General features: G+C 41.4%; 1 protein-coding gene across 3 annotated transcripts in view; it reads left to right on the forward strand.

Moving 5' to 3' along the window:
- The window catches only part of SLIT1 (slit guidance ligand 1), a 606757-nt gene that overhangs the window by 554115 nt on the left and 32907 nt on the right, over positions 1 to 19735 (forward strand). For all 3 annotated transcript variants that reach the window (XM_033941251.1, XM_033941252.1, XM_033941253.1), the window contains one exon: positions 15521 to 15758. In XM_033941251.1, the coding sequence (XP_033797142.1) occupies positions 15521 to 15758 (238 nt within the window). The remainder of the gene's footprint in view (positions 1 to 15520; positions 15759 to 19735) is intronic.

The raw sequence follows: 19735 nt of genomic DNA on the forward strand, positions 1-19735 counted from the left end.
GATGCTAGAAACAGATTAACGGATGACATGAGTGCTGCATGTGTTGCTCTGAAATTAACGCACTATGAGCCAAGGATTGACAAGTTATCAGCATGCATGCAACAACAAAAATCACATTAATTTTTTTCAGAGCATGCACAATGCATATGTTTACATGAAGCAGTGTTTTCAGTTTGCAGTTAAGACACTTTCTAAGTTATTTAAATATTATTTAAAGATGTTATTTAAAAAAGGGACTTTACATGGCCCTGTTGTATTCCAATCTGGAATTTCCAATAAAAACGGTTGGTTTAATTGAAAGCTCTTTTGTTTTCTTTACATCATATTATTAGAAATGTAATGATTTAACTATTTTCTAATTTGATTGTAAATTTTACAAAAAAACATGTATAGACTCTTTGGGAATGCACACCGAGTCTTGACACAGTTAACAGTTTTAAGAAGTTTATCTTTTTTTTTACTCAGGATACATTTGACATGTTATGTGAATAATACATTTAAAATATATTGTGTAACTGAATCAAATTCTTCCTAAATTCATTAAATTGAATGAAATCATTAAAACATTATAAATTGCCAATAAATTGAAATGAAAACCAAAGGATTGTGAATCAAATTGATTCTCTGACAATACAAAGATTCCAACCTTTAAAAATGATGTTACATAGTTCAGGCAACTTTATAAAGAGTTTTTAGATACTAAAATCTTGTTATTAAGGTTTAATTGACGTGCTGGCACTTTGAGGAAATTCTTTGGTTTTGTGCGGCAGTTTGGGCACTCGGGCTCAAAAAGGTTAGCCATCACTGTCCTAGAGAATAAGGCAGTGGTTCCCAAACCTTTTGTGTTCAAGGTACCCTTAGTGTGTCAGTAATTTTTTCACAGTGCCTCTAAGTCAAAAGAAATGCCTAACAGTTCCCTGCCCCCCAAACACACAGTCTGCTAACTTTCTCCTCTTCTTCCCTTCCTCTCCCCCTATCGTCTGGCATCTCTCCTCTCCTCCCTCTCTCCCTTCCTCCCCCATATTGTATCTCTCTCCTCTTCTTCCCTTCCCTTTTGGTCTGCCATCTCTCTCAGCTCTCTTCTCCTCTACCTTCCCTTCCCTTTTCTTCCTTGGTCTGGCATCTGTCTCCTTCCTTCTGTCCTCCCCCCCCCACCCCGGATTTGGCGGTTTTAAGCTACAGTGTGGGGAATCCCTGTAGACTACTAGCCAAGTTGAAGGGACATTTCTTTAAGAGAAAAGTACCAACAGCTTCAATTTTCAGTGGAAATGTGAAAAACCAGTAAGCTACTTCCAACTTCACAGAGATGCAAGAGAAGTCCGAGAAAGTGTGAGGGGAAGAGTTAATATCAGTTGCACTAAGTTCTCTGCTGAGTTGTTTTTTTAAATTCGGTTGTCTTTGTTACAAAGTCCTCTTTGGCATGGCGCCCACTTACGTATCTGAATTATTTTCCTTTACTCAATCCAAGCATTCACGTAGTTCACACAGCCTTTTTACTTTTCCATCTCTCAAAGGCTGTTGTTAAACAAAATACCACCAATTTTTGCTTTCTTATTAGGTGGCTTTCTGGGACAAGGAACTGAAACCTTTGTTATTGAGTTCCATGTCTTACAATCATTTTCGAAAACAACTGAAGACACATTTGTTCGCAAATTAATCAATTGTCTTTAGTTTGTATTATTTGTTAAATTTTGTATACCACATCAAACTTATCGGTTATGCGATATAGAAATGACTTGTTCTTGTTCTGTTCTGTTTTCTTATGAATTCTCATGTGGGGTATTGAACTAAACTAAACTTAACTTTAAGCTTATAAAGCGCATCTTCTCTATAAATATAGAGCTCGACACGGTTTACAAAAATTAAAAGGGAAGTACAGTGGGAGTTGGTGGTAGGGGGAAGCGGAAATTTACATTTTTGAAAATAGCCAAGTTTTCAGGTGTCTTCGGAATAGCTGGAAAGAGCCCAGGTCCGCATGGTTGGGCAGGAAAATTATTCCAAAGCTCTGTAGTTTTGAAGTGAAAAGAATCGTTCCACAATCAGATCTTGAAAATGTAGTTGTTAGTTTGCTAAGAATGAGGAGGTAGGAAGTGATACCTCCATGGCTAAGAGCACCCCGCAGGCATAGTAGGTAGTGGAGAATGTGAATGGTGCTCCTGGCCTTGTATCTTCTGCTCTTCCTTCAGTCTTTATTCTAGCAGCAACAGAACAACATTATCACCCAAGATAGCAGAGAAGAAGTCCCATAAACATCAGAGGTGTTGCTCACCTACAAATACATTCGCTGTACAGCGTCTCATTACTTCATTTCTCTTTCCCTTTGCTGTTCCTTATGAACCCTTGACATCTGGCAAGTTCTTTTATTTGTGCCATTTTCCTTTATTGCTAACTCCCATCTCTATTCTTTCACCCTTTCTGTGCAGTTTGCTTGGAACTGACTTCTTGGGTTGATGCATCATGCTCTCCTTCTGTCTAGCTATTTTTAAATCCAGATCAAAAACTCACCTTTTTACATTTTAATCATTTCTCCATCTATTATAATAAAACCCTAAGCGCGCATGCGCACTCTTACCTGCATGTTCCTTTTTCCGTGATTAGTAGGTCCCCGGCAGGTAGGAGTGCGCATGCGCGCTTAGCTTTGCCAATGGCCGCCAGACAAATTGGAAAGCGCTGGCCTCCCTGCTCTCCACCTTGCGCAGACCTCCATCCAGAAAAATGGCACTACCAGCCGAAGTTTATTTTTAAGTTTAAAGGTGCTGCGGTGGCTCCTCTCACGAGCCGCACCTGCGTCGGAGAAGGCTTCCGACGCAGGCAGCAATCGTGAGAGGAGCTGCCGCAGCACCTTTAAACTTAAAAATAAACTTCGACCGGTAGTGCCGTTTTTCCTGCTGTGCCCTTTCAATGAATGAGCAACACCCTCACCATCTCCTCATGTGGCAATTTCTCCGGTTGAGGGCTCACTGGAGCTCGATATTGACATCAGTATGTCTATTCTGGAAGAGGGGGATCTCCTTGACCACAGTGAGTGTAGCAAAGACACAAAATTTGAACCCCCTCTTAGCACTGTAAAACACCCTCCCGACACACCTTTTCAAAACACCCCTCCCCTCCGCCTCTCAGCACCACTGCCATACCTTTTCAACCCCCCTCTCAGCACCGCCACTGCAGCTTTTCAAACCCCCCAGCACCGCCGCCACCACACCTTTTCAAACCCTCCTCCCCAGCACTGCCGCCATCGTTGGTACCTTTTTTTTAACAGCCTGTTGGTCCAGCGGTATCCCTCCTTTGCTAGACGGCTCTCACTCAGGTCAGGAGCGAGGATGTGAGGAGTAAGCTTATGCGCTCCCGCTTGGGCCCGCTGCTTGCTCCTCACATTCGCACTCCTAATCTGAGAGCCATCTAGCGAGGATGGGAGAGATTTAAAAAGGTACGGGGTATTTTTTTTTTTTTTTAATTCCCTTGACGGTTGTTGGTTGTTTTTTGTTATTTTTCTGTGCCAGACCGCGTGAAGGGAAGGGGGGGTTGGGGGAAATGCTGCTGCACAGGGACCTTGAGGGGAAGGGAAATACCTCTGCTGCACAGAGAAGTGGAGGGGGAGGGAAATACTGCTGCTGTTGCTGCACAGGGAAGTGGGGTGGTGGGAGGGAAATGCTGCTGTACAGAGAAGTGGAGGGGAAGGGATTGCTGCTGCTGCACAGGGAAGTGGGGGAGAGGGAAATGCTGTTGCTGCTGCACAGGGAAGTGGGGTGGGGAGAGGGAAATGATGCTGCATAGGGAAATGGATGGGGAGGGAATGCTGCTGCAACTGTTGCACAGGGAAGTGGGATGGGGGAGGGAAATGCTGCTCCACAGTGAAATAGAGGGGGAGGAGGAAATGCTGCTGCAGCACAGGAAAGTAGGGTGGGGGAGGGAAATGCTGCTGCACAGAGAAATGGAAGGGGAGGGAATGCTATATAGGGGGCAGGGAGAGAGACAGATAGAAAGACAGACAGACAGTGGGAGGGAGGGAGACAGAAAGAAAGGAAGAAAGACACAGGGGCAGGAAGAGGGACAGAAAGACAGACAGACAGTGGGAGGGAGGGAGACAGAAAGAAAGGAAGAAAGACACAGGGGCAGGAAGAGGGACAGAAAGACAGACAGACAAAGGGGGCCAGGGAGAGAGAAATATAGCAGGAGGTAGAGAGACAGAAAGAAAGAAAGGCAGACAGACATATATTCTAGCACACGTTAATGTAACAGGCTTAAAGACTAGTAATGTATATTCTCCTAGAATATATTTGTATATTTGTCTTGACTAGACTGTTCTCAATACTAGATACCATAACCAGCACGAACAAGATCATAAATGGCAACAACCCCTCTATTCCATCTGCCCTAGAACTAGCCAACTATTTTAGAATAAAGATCCAAGCCACACAAGAAAATCTATCCCCTCCCCACCACCACCACCATCACCACCATCAATCCAGCTAAGCCCACTGTAAGAGAACCACCTATGGAAAAATCAGCAGACAGAAATGATTGGAATGATTTTGAAGGGATTACGTTCAAAAACACAAAATAACCTCCAACACCTGTCCACCTTACCTGATCAAAGCAGCCACCCCAACAACCATAGGAAAAATAACCTAATGGCTCGACTATTACCTAAAAGCTGGCCTTTTCCCCAAATCAGGAGGACAAATTATCTTAACGCCCATTCCCAAGAGCCCAAACCTCAGCCCTTCTGATGTGACCAGTTATCGGCCAGTAGCTTCCATTCCCCCTATTCATCAAAATGATGGAGTGATATATCACAGAACAATGTGAATGCTACTTAAAATGCTTTAGTATCCTCCACCCTTCACAAATGGAATTCAGGAAAAATCACAGCACTAAGATGGTAGTCGTAGCACTAGTAACATAAGGCAAAGAACTACTAATCCTAAACTATATGGAGTGTAGCAATAAAAATTTCCTGAGATTTTATATTAGTTTTATGTACTTATTTCGATTTCTAGCCCGTCCTCCCCGAAGCTCAGAATGGGTTACATAAGAACATTCACATTGCAGACATTTTACAAAAGTACAGTCATTCAGCCACTTCCTGAGGCAGGAGCCCATAGCCCGTGAGTTTACTCCCTCCTGATGAAGCGTGGAGCAAAACTTGAGTCGAGGGACTGGGTGTAGGCACCTTCAGGTGTGCACTGTTGATTTTGAGATGTTTTTGGTTTATTTTGTTCACTTCTCCATACCTTATTTTGTTCACGGATATAAAACTGCTGGAGAGGGTGCAGAGACGAGCAACGAAGCTAGTGAAAGGTATGGAGAACTTGGATTACGAGGAACGACTTAGGAGACTGGGGCTGTTCTCCCTTGGGAAAAGGAGACTGCGAGGAGATCTGATCGAGACTTTCAAAATACTGAAAGGAATCGACAAAATAGAGCAGGAAAAACAGTTATTTACAATGTCCAATGTGACAGGGACAAGAGGGCATGGACTAAAGCTGAGGGGAGGACAAGTCCAGGACAAATATCAGGAAGTTCTGTTTCACACAACGAGTGGTGGACACCTGGAGGAGGTAATTGCGGAATCCACCGTTCTAGGATTTAAGGGTAAACTAGATGCACATCTCCTTATGAGTGGCTTAGAGTGATACGGGTAAGGGTAAACTAGATGCACATCTCCCTATGAGAAGCATAGAGTGATATGGGGACTAAATCTATGCCAGGGTACACCTGGCGGGGCCTCCGCGTGTGCGGATCGCCGGACTTGATGGACCAAAGATCTAATCCGGAGTTGGCAATTCTTATGTTCTTATGTCTTCTACAGCAGAGGATATTCATCAGTGAAATGTTGCATCGTTCCCAGATAAGAACACCTTTTTATCTGGGTTTTAAAAATTATATATGATGCACTTTATGGGACTATACTGTGGTTATGATGGTCCCAGTCAGCAACCTCTGCTCTAGATATCACATTGATTTCATTTGAGCACTGAGGTATGCGGATCTGAACACAGTCTTTAGTACATACAATTATTTGGTTATGTAAAGGATTGATTAACTTATTCATGATTATACACTACATATAGTGGATTTTTTAATATAAGGAATAAAGCCTGAGTGTAATTCAGCAAAGAACTACTAAGCAAGGGTCACAGCACATAATCCAATTTGACCTAAACAACGCATTTGACCTAGTAAACTTCGATCACATGTCTGAGATCTTCAGTGATTTTGGATTTAGCAGCTCTGTCCTCTCCTAGTTCCAAGGCTTCCTAACCACTCAGCACTATGCTGTACGTAAGGATGGTGAACTATCTGATAATTGGCACCCTTCCAGTGAGGTCCCCCAAGGATCCCCATTCTCATCGTCAGTGTTCAACCTCCTAATGCAATCTTTGGGAGTCAACCTAGAACTTGTATGAATAAAACATTTCACCTATGTGGACGACGTAACGATCATACTACCTATAACAGCTACATTAATCAATACCCGCACCACAGTAAAGAAATGTGTCCACATCATAGAAAACTAGACCTTAATCCACTATCTCAAACTAAATAAGAACAAGACCAAATTCCTTTGCTAGGACCGTAGACTGACCCATGCTACGCTCCAAGGATAACAATAGACAACGCAGACTTTCCATGAGAATTACAATCTCGAATCTTAGGAGCAGAAATTGATAGCCACCAATCCATGAAAAGCCACGTATAATCAATAATAAAACAATCTTTCCTTGTGATGAGAAAGCTAAGATCCATAAGAAAATAATTCAAAACAGAGACCACCTGAATCTTAGTGCAATCCCTAATCCTATCTCAACTAGACTACTGTAATCTAACACTAGCTCTCTGCTCTAAAATGTTACTATCGCATCTTCAACTAGCTTGAAATGTAGCAGTAAGACTCATATGCGGATTATGGAAATCGGAACACCTACAGCCCTATTACATGAAACTACATCAGTTGCCCATAACCGCAAGGTTCACGTTTAAATCAGGCATCACTGCCTTTAAGATCCTAAGAGGGAATGCCCTCATCTACCTAACAGAGTTGACCACCCTACTCCAGGGTGCTTCCAACAGATATTCCACCAGAAATCTTTTCAATTTAAAATTCCCAGCATGTAACAATATAAAGTCTTACCATGCACCTTATCCATTGAATATCAATTAGCAAAATGCTGGAACCAACTATCGTTTACACTATGATCTTGTAACCCCTATCTCAAGTTCAGAAAACTTTTAAAAGCATTTCTGTATCAAGACAAACATGATTTAATGAGATGGAGTCAGCATGGGTTCAGCCAAAGGAGATCATGTCTCACTAATCTGCTTGACTTCTTTGAAGGTGTGAATAAACATGTGGATAAAGATGAGCTGGTTGATGTAGTATATCTAGATTTTCAGAAAGCTTTTGATAAAGTTCCTCATGAGAGGCTCCTGAGAAAATTAAAGAGTCATGGGATAGGTGGCAAAGTTCAGTTGTGGATTAGAAATTGGTTATCAGATAGAAAACAGGGTAGGGTTAAATGGTCATTTTTCTCAAGTGAAGTGCCACAGGGGTCTGTACTGGGACAGGTGCTATTTAACTTATTTATAAATGATCTGGAAAATTGAACGACAAGTGAGGATTAAATTTGCAGATGACACTAAACTGTTCAAAGTTGTTAAAATGCATACGGATTGTGAAAAATTGCAGGCAGGCCTTAGGAAATTGGAAGACTGGGCGTCCAAGTGGCAGATGAAATTTAATGTGGACAAATGCAGAGTGATGCACATTGGGAAGAATAACCCGAATCACAGTTATTGGATGCTAGGGTCCACCTTAGGGATTAGTGCCCAAGAAAAGGATCTGGGTGTCATCGTAGACAATTCAATGAAACCTTCAATGTGCAGCCAAAAAAGCATACAGGATGATAGGAATTATTAAAAAATGAATGGTTAACAAGATAAGAATGTTATAATGCCACTGTATCACTCCATGGTGCGACCTCATCTGGAGTATTGCTTTCAATTTTGATCTCCTTAACTCAAGAAAGATATAGCGGTGCTAGAAAAGGTTCAAAGAAGAGCAACCAAAATGATAAAGGGGATGGAACTTTTCTCATAAGAGGAAAGACTAAAAAGGTTAGGGCTCTTCAGCTTGGAAAAGAAATGGCTGAGGGGAGATATGATTGAAGTCTACAAAATCCTAAGTGGAGTAGAACGGGTACAAGTGGATCAATTTTTCACTCTGTCAGAAATTACAAAGACTAGGGGACACTTGATGAAGTTACAGGGAAATACTTTTAAAACAAATAGGAGGATTTTTTTTCCACTCAGAGAATAGTTAAGCTCTGGAACACATTGCCAGAGGTTGTGGTAAGAGCGGATAGCATAACTGGTTTTAAGAAAGGTTTGGGCAATTTCCTTGAGTCTGTTATTGAGAAAGACAGGGGGAAAGTCACTGCTTGCCCTGGATCGATAGCATGGAATATTTCTACGCCTTGGGTTTTGGCCAGGTACTAGGGACCTGGATTGGCCACCGTGAAAACGGGCTACTGGGCTTCATGGACCATTGGTCTGACCCATATTCTTATGTTCTTAATGCAATTCCTTGGACAAAACAAAGAGCCAACAAAGACCTACATGTACTTGTAACTATATATTTATAACTACAACCTAATTGAATTAATAGTTGTACTGATCTACCTTAACTAACAACCTTATTGAATGTTCAGGCAAACTGTCCATTGTAACTTCTTGGGTAACGAACCCAGTCTCTTGTAATGTAATCTGACCTTGAACTGAATAGGTAAAGGCAGAAGAGAAAACCTGATTAACATAACAGACTAGACCAGGGGTGCCCACACTTTTTTGGTTTGCGAGCTACTTTTAAAATGACCAAGTCAAAATGATCTACCAACAATAAAATTTTAAAAAACACAAAGCACACTGTATGCTGAGAAAATGTAAATTTTCATTTGTATTTGGGTTTTTTTTCAGAGGTCAAGGCAGATGACTTTAAAATATGCAATGTCACTTTAATAACAACTATACAAAAATAGACAAATATACCTCCTCCCCTTTTATTAAACCGCGATAGCAGTTTTTAGCGCTGGAAGCTGCGCTGAATGCCCTGCGCTGCTCTTGATGCTCATAGGTTCCCTACGCTAAAAAACACTATTGCAGTTTAGTAAAAGGGGGGCCATAGTGCAAAATATAGATAGCAGATAGAAATTCTCAAAACGGACAAATTTTGATCACTAAATTGAAAATAAAATCATTTTTCCTAACTTTTTGTCTGGTGATTTCATGAGTCTCTGGTTGCACTTCCTTCGTCTGTAAAGCCAATATTTATTTATTTCTGCCTTTCTTTCTCTCTTCCCCTGCCCCCTCTTTATTTCTGCCTTTCTTTCTCTCTACCCCTGCCTGCCTGTCCTTCTTTCTCTCTACCCCTGCCTGTCTTTCTTTCTTTCTCTCTCCCCCTGCCCTCCCAAGCCATCGTGCCGATTTCTCCACTTCCCCGATTCTATCCCTACCCCCCCCCTCCCACAAGCCACCTCGCCAATTTCTCCCTGCTGCTTCCCCAAGCCAGGCCTAGCGCATACAAGCGCTGGGCCCACAAGACTTCACCTCTGACGTCAATTCTAACATCGGGGAGGAAGTTCTAGGCCAGCCAGGCAGCGATTGGCTGGCCCAGAACTTACTCTCCAACATCAGAATTGACGTCGGAGGTGAAGTCTTGTGAGTCCAGCGCTTGTACGCGCCTGGCCTGGCTCGGGGAAGCAGCAGGGAGAAAAAGATCGCAAAGGCAACGCGATCAACTCGCACCCCTGGACATCCCTGGACTAGACTATAAGCTCAGTGGAACATGAGCTGTCTCTTGAGTATCTCTGTACAGCACTGCATATGTCTGATAGTACTTTAGAAATGATTATTATTAATAGTAGTAGTAATGTAGAGGCATTGTAAAGTACGGAGCTGCATGTTGCAGACTACATATATTTTTAGAAGATCATTTAGTAGAGGAATGCTAATGGACAACCTTTCAAACAGTGGCAATGCTGCATCACTTTCTGAAATAACACCATTTTGAGCTAGATTCCAGGGAGGGTGCTGAACCTAAACTGCAGATTCTGTCCTGCCCTGTAAGTGACAGTAGGGAAGAGAATGGGATTTGTATACTGCCTTTTTTGTGGTTACACATTCAAAGTGGTTTTCATATATACAGGTACTTATTTTGTACCTGGGGCAATGCAGGATTAAGTCACAAGGAACAGCACTAGGATTTGATTCCATAACCTTAGGATACTGAGACAGCAGCTCTACCACTAGGCCACTCCTCGCCTCTAGTAACAGGAAAAAGTAGAGAAAAGCAGAAATCCATTTCCCAAGCCGAACTGCCAGCCTTTTTCTCCTTGTGAGAGGGCATAAAATACATGTGAGCAAGACACCATGGAGGAGATGGGGTGGTGCTCAGCATGTCTCAGGCTAAGTAGCAGGAAGCGGCAAAGTGATGACACCATCATGTTTCAAAGAAATGATTGCCCTGAATGAATAGCCCCTGCAGGGGGTTTGGAATATGGAATTTAAGAGGCTGCGGCATCTCTTAGACCGCAATTACCAAGTGCCATTGAGGATAAAATTTCTTCCTTACCTAAAAAATATCTTATCTGCCCCAGTACCTTCAGAGACCTTGAGTATCGTAGCCAAATCTTTGGGGAATAACCTCTCATCCTTTTCATCCTCTGTTGGTGATGTTTTACTACACTGCCAGTGCCTTGGGATCATCCTTATTGCCTTGGGGCTTTTCAGCCAAAGTTGGTGGTGCTTTATTTCCATCTAGTACCTTGGGATTGCCATACTAATTGTAGTACCACTTTACCACTCACCCACAGCCCTAGGATCTTCCTCCCACTGTTTCTTTACTCGTTGATTTCACATTTTAATACTATTGTTGTAGAAGCTTGTTTGTTACTGGTCAATAAGAGCTTCTTTGTGACAGTCTGAGAAAAAGAACATAAGATTTGCCGCTGCTGGGTCAGACCAGTGGTCCATCGTGCCCAGCAGTCTGCTCACGCGGCAGCCCTTAGGTCAAAGACCAGTGCGCCTATTGAGTCTAACCTTACTTGCGTAGGTTCTGTTCCAGTAGGAACTTATCCAACCTTGTCTTGAATCCCTGAAGGGTGCTTTCCCCTATAACAGCCTCCAGGAGAGCGTTCCAGACCTCTACCACTCTCTGGGTGAAGAAGAACTTCCTTACGTTTGTATGGAATCTTTTCCCTTCTAACTTTAGCGAGTGCCCTCTCGTTCTCTTCACCTTGGAGAGGGTGAACAATCTCTCTGCATTCCAATCTTCCTTTCAAAGAAGGGGCCATGATCCATTTGTATACTCTTTTTCTAGCAGTTTAACAAAAAGTAGACTCTTGCTGTCAGATTTTTCTGAGGAAACTACCTTTGTAGACACATTGAATATTCTTCCTGTTTCCCTTGAAAGGGTTCATTTTTCCATAAAACTCCAATCTTAATTTTTAACTTGAAAAGTTTTCTCTTGAGTTTTTTAAACTCTCTGAAGGTTAGAAATAGGTGTTTTTTAAAGCATTTATAACAAACCAAATCAAGATAATTGAAGCTGATTTTAAAGATCTCATTGACTGAATGTGGAAGAAGATCCAAGATGGCTGCTGAGAGAGGGGCATTTCCTGCTGAACTATGAGTATCTGGGGGTTTTTTCAATGGTGAAAACTTACCTCTCAATTTCCCTTGAAAGTGCCAACTCTATCCAGACCTTGATGGACCACTTTGTGGAGCATGGAGCTATTAGTGTAAGTCAAAAACTGATCTCTACTGCAAGGATTGAAGTTGAATTGGCCCTCCAGCCTGCTGGGGAAATGATTTAATGGAGCCCTGATGACTATTCTTCTCCTTTCCCATCCAATACTACCAGACTGCTGAGAGGGTTGAACCAAAGCTATTGTGATCTCTCCTGCTTCCTCCCAAGGAGGGGAGTGACTGGTTTGAGGAAAACATCATAGTCAGTGATTTGGAGGTGGATGGACAAGTATAGCAACAAAGTGTGGAAAGCTGCTTTGGTAGCACCCCCTTCTTGGAAGAACCTGGTAGAAGTATTAAGACTTCTAAGCTAGTAACTAGGGGGCTTCAGATGTAAGCCTGTAGTTATTACTACGGAGGGTTTTACCCTGTGAACTCTGGCTGTTCACCAGGAAACGTTGTTAAAACAGGTTACAGACAATGCCACAAATATTGAAGCTATTGAGAGGCAGACTATCCAATACTGCAACTCTTGAACTAAAGACTGTTAGTCAGTACAAAAGGTGGCACAGACTTTTATGCTGTACACTTCCAGCGCCCTGGATCAAACTGAGACTAGAAATTCAATCAAAGCATTTAAATTTAAGATTTCTCAACTTCCCTAAGAGAGCTTCAATGTTCCTTGTGGACCTATTGAACATGTACTTAAAATGCTACCTAAAGCAATACCACCTATAGATAAAGATGCCTTCCTGTCATCTGTGAGAAAGAGAGAATATAATTCTATACATGCAGGCTAAGGTAGAGATCTCTCAAGAAGATCTTATTAGAGAGAATTTACTTGGGGTGTTTGCATTTTTTAGCAGGATCAAAACTAGGGGCTCCTTTTACTAAGCTGTGATAGCGGTTTTAGCACGCACTTAGTGGATGCAGAATTTCCGCACGCGCTAGATGCTAACGTCAGCATTGAGTTGGTGTTAGTTCTAGCCGCGTAGCGCGGGCTAAAATTCTACGCTTGCTAAAAACGCTATCGCAGGCATAGTAAAAGGATCCCTAAGTGTTGAGACAGATTTTTCATCATTAAAGAGATTCATTTCTTAGGGTCTAGGGCAGTGTCTCTCAAACTGTGTGCCAATGCATAGTGGTGTACCCTGAAGAGATTCCAGGTGCGCCATGAGAGATTCCAGAATTTTACTTTAATTTAAAAAATTCCCTCCATGAGTATACACTGCACTAGACTAGATGACATGCACGTCACGTATGCAAGATTCTATCAATGTTATGAACATCTGTGTGCATAAGGATACAACCGCCCAGACAAACATCATTCTTTGACGTGATTCGTCCTTGAAAACTAACAGCAACATAAGAACATAAGCATTGCCCCTGCCGGGTCAGACCAGGAGTCCATCGTGCCCAGCAGTCCGCTCCCGCGGCGGCCCCCCAGGTCCATGACCTGTAAGTGATCCTTTATCTAAAACGTGTATCCCCATTCATTTAGTGTCCTGTAAAGTTACCCTCTATCTGTATCCTTCAAACCCCTTCACCTTCAGGAAGTCATCCAATCGCTTTTTGAAACCCAATATTGTACTCTGTCCTATCACCTCTTCTGGGAGCGCATTCCAGGTGTCCACCACCCTCTGAGTGAAGAAGAACTTCCTAGCATTCGTTTTGAAACTGTCTCCTTTCAATTTTTCTGAATGCCCTCTTGTTTTTGTTGTCCCCTCTAGTCTGAAGAATCTGTCCCTCTCCATCTTTTCTATGCCTTTCATGATCTTATAAGTCTCTATCATGTCCCCTCTAAGTCTCAACTTTTCCAGGTTAAAGAGCCCCAGCTTCTCCAGCCTTTCAGCATACAAAAGGTTTTCCATGCCCTTTATCATCCTAGTCGCTCCTCTCTGGACCCTCTCGAGTATCGCCATATCCTTCTTAAGGTACGGCGACCAGAATTGGACGTAGTACTCCAGATGCGGGCGCACCATCGCTCAATACAGTGGTAGGATAACTTCCTTCTTTCTGGTAGTGAAACCCTTTTTGATAATGCCCAACTTTCTGTTAGCTTTATTTGAGGCCGCTGCACATTGCGCTGCCGGCTTCATTGTTTTATCCACCAATGCCCCCAAGTCTTTTTCTAGGTTGCCTTCCCCCAGTACCCTCCCTCCCATCGTATAGCTATACATCGGGTTCCCTTTCCCTATGTGCAAGACTTTACATTTCTCTACATTGAAGCTCATCTGCCATCTTTCTGCCCACTCGCTCAGTTTGTTCAGGTCTCTTTGTAGATTTTTTCATTCTTCAACAGTTCTGATCCTACTGCTGTAGTTATCCTAATTTGAGAACAAAGCAATCAAGTCTTTGTTACCATTTGGATCTTCTTATCTTTGCAAACTTGGCTTTTTCAGCTCTAACAGAAATTAAATGGAAAAAAAAGAGAAAAACTGAAGATGGTTGATGATGAAATGTGTGTTTGTTGGTCGACTATTGAGCCGCATTTTGAGTTAATTTGCACTCAAAAACAAGCACATCCATTGCATTGATTAGCAATTCTAGTGTATCTATTTTAGTTTCATCGTTGTTACAATTACCCATACATAGCATAAAAAACTTTACATAAATAACTCTCAAATTAAATTTTTGTTGGTTTTGCAATTTCAATTATAATGTGCTGTGAAAAACATTTGCTCTGTTTAGTATGCCGGAGCTAAAAAAAAAAAAAAAAGGTTTGAGAGACTAGTCTAAGGTGTAGTATTTTCCTGATTTATCTAAAACTACCCAAAGTAAAAGGAGGAAATTCTTGGCTTTGCATCAGGACTTCATATCTACAGGTATAATTTTACAGAGTGTGTGGTGCAGTGGTTAAAGCTACAGCCTCAGCATCCTGAGGTAGTGGGTTCAAACCCATGCTGCTCCTTGTGACCCTGGGCAAGTCACTTAATCCCCCCTATTGCCACAGATGCATTAGATAGATTGTGAACCTACCAGGACAGACAGGGAAAAATGCTTGAATACCTGAATAAATTCATGCAAACCATTCTGAGCTCCCTTTGGAGAACGGTATAGAAAATTGAATAAACAAATAAATAAGATTTCCTTGTGTTATGTAGAGATTAATAATGTTCTTTAACCCTAATAATGCAAAGGTTTTCTTTGATCTTATTCCTCTTTTTTGGCATCCAGGGTAGAAAGGGCTGGAGTTAGTTGAAGGTGGCAAAGTGCAGGAGTTTTGATCAGTCAGATACATAATGTAATACTATTAGATCTCTCCCTTTTCCATTTATTTTCTTTTATAGTTTGGCTCCAAATTTCTTTCTTGGTTCTCTTTCTATTTCTGCTTATAAGATGGTTGTATTTGGACTACATACTATTTTTATTTCATTTGAATTCTTGCTTATGTATAACACATCATGAAATGTCCTAGTTTCTTATGTCATTATCCCTCCCTTATACAAAACTGCGATAGCGGTTTGTAGCACAGACCAATGCGCTGAATGCTCAGCGCTGCTCCTGACACTCATAGAGTTCCTATGAGTGTCGGGAGCAGTGCAGAGCATTCAGCGTGCTGGCCTGCGCTAAAAACCGCTATCGCGGCTTTGTAAAAGGGGGTGGGGGTGATATATGACTAGTTTAAAAATGCATAAATACAAAAAAAAAAAAATCTTATTCTCTAAGGCTTTTCTCCCATTTTGTGTTCATGGAAAACATCATGAAGAATCAGGCCCTAAGAGGGAAGTTATCTGCCTATCACATTGCACCTTCTCTTTTTTATCTGTTTCAGTGGTCAACTGTGTGAAATACCATCACGAACCTTAGCCTTGCCAAGCCCCTGTGAATTGGCAGAATGTCAAAACGGTGCTAATTGTATTGACCTGGGGAACCGTGCTATATGTCAGTGCCTTCCAGGATTTGGTGGATCTAAATGTGAAAAGCTTCTGAGTGTCAACTTTGTGGATCGGGATACATACCTGCAGTTTACAGATTTACAGAACTGGCCCAGAGCAAATATTACATTACAGGTAGGTAGAAAAACATAAGTAAAAAAATCCCTACGCAGGTTGGGCAGACTGGATGGACCATTCGGGTCTTTATCTGCCAACATCTACTATGTTACTATGTTACGCTTAGTAGATATTGTAGGTTCACTGAGTGCATCAAAGGCACCAATAATTGAGAAAGAGAAAGGGGATTCGATATACTGCCTTGCCATGGTTACAGTCATAGCAGTTTACAGATTATTTAAAATATTTATTTTGTACCTGGGGCAATGGAAGGTGGGAACTATTCAATAGTTAAGTGGCAGTTATGTGTGAACATAAGAATTGTCGCTGCTGGGTCAGACCAGTGGTCCATCGTGCCCAGCAGTCCGCTTATGCGACGGCCCTTAGGTCAAAGACCAGTGCCTTGATTGAGTCTACCCTTATCTGCGTACGTTCCAGTTCAGCAGGAATTTGTCTAACTTTGTCTTGAATCCCTGGAGGGTGTTTTCCCCTATAACAGCCTCCGAAAGAGCGTTCCAGTTTTCTATCACTCTCTGGGTGAAGAAGAACTTCCTTACGTTTGTACGAAATCTATCCCATTTTAACTTTAGAGAGTGCCCTCTCGTTCTCTCTACCTTGGAGAGGGTGAACAACCTGTCTTTATCTACTAAGTCTATTCCCTTCATTATCTTGAATGTTTTGATCATGTCCCCTCTGTCTCCTCTTTTCAAGGGAGAAGAGGTATAGTTTCTCTAATCTCTCACTGTACGGCAACTCCTCTAGCCCCTTAACCATTTTAGTTGCTCTTCTCTGTACCTTTTTGAGTAGTAAAATGTCCTTCTTCATGTACAGCGACCAGTGCTGGACGCAGTATTCCAGGTGGGGGTGTACCATGGCCCCGGTACAGCAGCATGATAACCTTCTCCGATATGTTTGTGATCCCCTTCTTAATCATTCCTAGCATTCTGTTCACCCTTTTCGCCGCCGCCGCAGTAGGTGCTATGCTCTAAAGCAGGGGTGTCAAATGTCGGACCTTGAGGGCCTATTAGCATTCAATGAAAGCAGTGCCTGCAAATAGATCTCATGCATATTCATTGGGGAAATCTTGAAAACCCGACTGGACTGCGGCACTCGAGGACCGACATTTTTACACCCCTGCTCTAAAGCATGCCTAAATAGAGGCACCAGCTTATAGAATTGCCTCCTAATTGTACATCCTTCTTTTCTGCTTCTCATGCCTAGCAAAGGAATTATTAGCAAGAGTAGAATAAGACAAATGAGTCAGGAAAGGTGTCACCAGTTCTAGTTGTCCTTGATATCTGTGAAAATCTGCCTTTTATTTTGGAATGTCCAGAAGAAATGGAAATAAAAGTCAACAAAAAATATCTATATCTATCTATTTATATATGTACAGAACACACACACACATACAAAAAAGATAACAAAATTCATTTCACTTCTGACTGAAAGCATATTTGGATCTTTTTGTTTGCATAAGGACAGGGGACTGGAAGATCCTTCAGCTTTGCAGTGACATCTATCATTTGCGAAGGGTGATGCAAGTAGTGATAATGGCTTGTCTTGATTTTAGGAATATCATTTATTTGGGTTATCTAGGTTATAACTTATACAGAATATAGTGGCCAAGATCTATTATGTAACCAGCCCCTTAGACTGTAATTTTCCTGGAAATGTCCAGTTATCTTCTGATGTAATCCGCCTAGAACTGCAAGGTACAGGCGGAATAGAAGTCACTAATGTAATGTAATGTAATCATCTTCAGAGGATATACAGTTATGAGCATATCATTCCTTATTTAATTGGATTGCACTGGCTGACTCTGTTTGGGAGAACTGAAATTAAAGTATTGTGTTTTGGTTTTAAGATCTTGAATCACTTGGCCCCTGACTATGTGATTTCTTTGATAGAGCTTTGGGCCCCCAGTAGATCTCCATATAGCTCATCCTCTGTGTTGCTGAGAATGTCTGCTGTGACTGAATATAGATAGCTGAGCGTGGAGGATAGGACTCGGGTATTGTACCCAGATTTTGAAATGCCCTTCCTAAACTATTGAAGATCTGCTTATTTTCTAAATGCTTTCCTTCTTGAACTGTTTAATTTAATTTGATTTGATTGAATTTATTGGCAGTATACTGCTTAATAGGATAAGGTTTTTTAAGCAGCTTATAATGATAAATGAAATACAACGTGATAATACAGTAGTACAAAAGATATAATAATACAATTAAAGCATTAAACAGAAACACAAAAGCTTAACAATAAAAAGTCCATATGTGGACTATATAAGACTGAGCAATTTTAAGTTTTGAGCTCCGTATACCTAATTCTATATTTCCTTTGTTGTTAAAATGTGGCAAAGTCTTTATTATTATTCATAATGTATGATGTATAAGAATAAATGGATATATAAAAAAAAAAGATATGTATAATACAAAAATCATATAAACCATGTCAAAACATTTCAAGTTACAAAATTGCCAAAGCTCCTTTCAAAGAGCTGGGCCTGTAACGCTTTATGAAATTCAGCTTAAGTAGTGATGATACTCATTTCAACTGGTAAGAAGTTTCATAGAAAGGATCCAGGATAGCAAAAAGCTCTATTTTTAGGCGAAGTCAATTTAATTGAACTCAAAGGAGGAAACTGAAGCAAACAACGTTGTGAAAGAGGTAATGAGCATTCAGATACTTGCCTATGTAGCATGGAACGAGAGGAATAAGGTTGGGTGAGTATAATGTTTTATCAGTTCAATGTACGAGGTCTGACAGTTAAGTTCACAAACCTACGTTGATAGCACTGAACAAACAACTCAGTAAGGTTTCATAACCTTGGTATATCAGTGTCTCACAGCTATGTTCATGTTAGTATGTGGTGGTCTCTTACTGAGTGGTGTTCATTATTGTTGTTGCTTGTTGTGTGCTGTTGCAAGAATGTCGGAACTTGAATTAGAGCAATTACATTTCTTGTTAAACTTGGCAAGAGTGGAAGTGAAATCAGGGACATGGTAGTCCAAGTTTATGGGGATAATGCTATGAAGAAAACAGCAGTATACAAATGGATTAAATGTTTTTCTGAGGGGGGAGAAAGCATCACTGATGAAGAAAGATCAGGGTGGCCAGTAACGAGCAGAAACTAACAAAAACATTGCTAAAATTTATCGAGTTGTGTGTCAAAATGGTAAGCAGACTGAGAAGCATAGCAGACCAAGTAAACATCGATAGAGAAAAAGGAAGATCTTAACTGAAATCTTGGCATGAGAAAGGTGTGTGCAAAAAATGGTCCCGAAGTAGCTCACCGATGAACAAAAGCAAAGGGGAGTCAAAGTTTGCCAAGACCTTTTGTAGAGGCAAGACAGAGTTTTGGGTCATGTTATCACTAGTGATGAAACATGGGTGTACCAATATGTCCCTGAAACAAAGCATCAAAGTCAAACAATGTTGCTAATCTATTTTGATACCAGAGAAATTGTTCATTATGAATTTGTACCAACTGGACAAACAGTTAACCAAATTTACTATTTGGAAGTGCTGAAAAGGCTGCAGGAAAAAGTTAGAAGAAAACGACCTTAACTTTTTACCAACAACTCATTGGCTGCAGTCAGTTACTGACTACAGCCAATCACAGAGTGGCTCAGGACCAGGCAGGAAGCAAAAGGTCGCGCTCCTGTGTTGTGCGTCGCTCTTCTAAGACAAAGGCTGGACTACCGCCACTAAAAAAGGTACCGGGGGGAGGGGGGCTGCAGGCTTCCCAGCACCAGATGCACCTACGTGTAGAGGAGGAAAAACCAAGAAGAAAAAAATTCTGAACTCCAATATTTTTTTCTTGGTTTTTCCTCCTCTACAGGTGGGTGCGTCTTATGGTCTGAAAAATACGGTAATAACTGATTTTTTAGAAAATAAAATAATAATTAGATAGTTCTTTGTCTAATAGATGCTGGCATTGTCATCTAGAAGTAGGAACTTTAGATCATTTATTGTTTCATTGCCCATATATTATG

This window comes from Geotrypetes seraphini, chromosome 4, assembly GCF_902459505.1.
Source record: "Geotrypetes seraphini chromosome 4, aGeoSer1.1, whole genome shotgun sequence".
In the NCBI taxonomy this organism is placed as follows: Eukaryota; Metazoa; Chordata; class Amphibia; order Gymnophiona; family Dermophiidae; genus Geotrypetes; species Geotrypetes seraphini.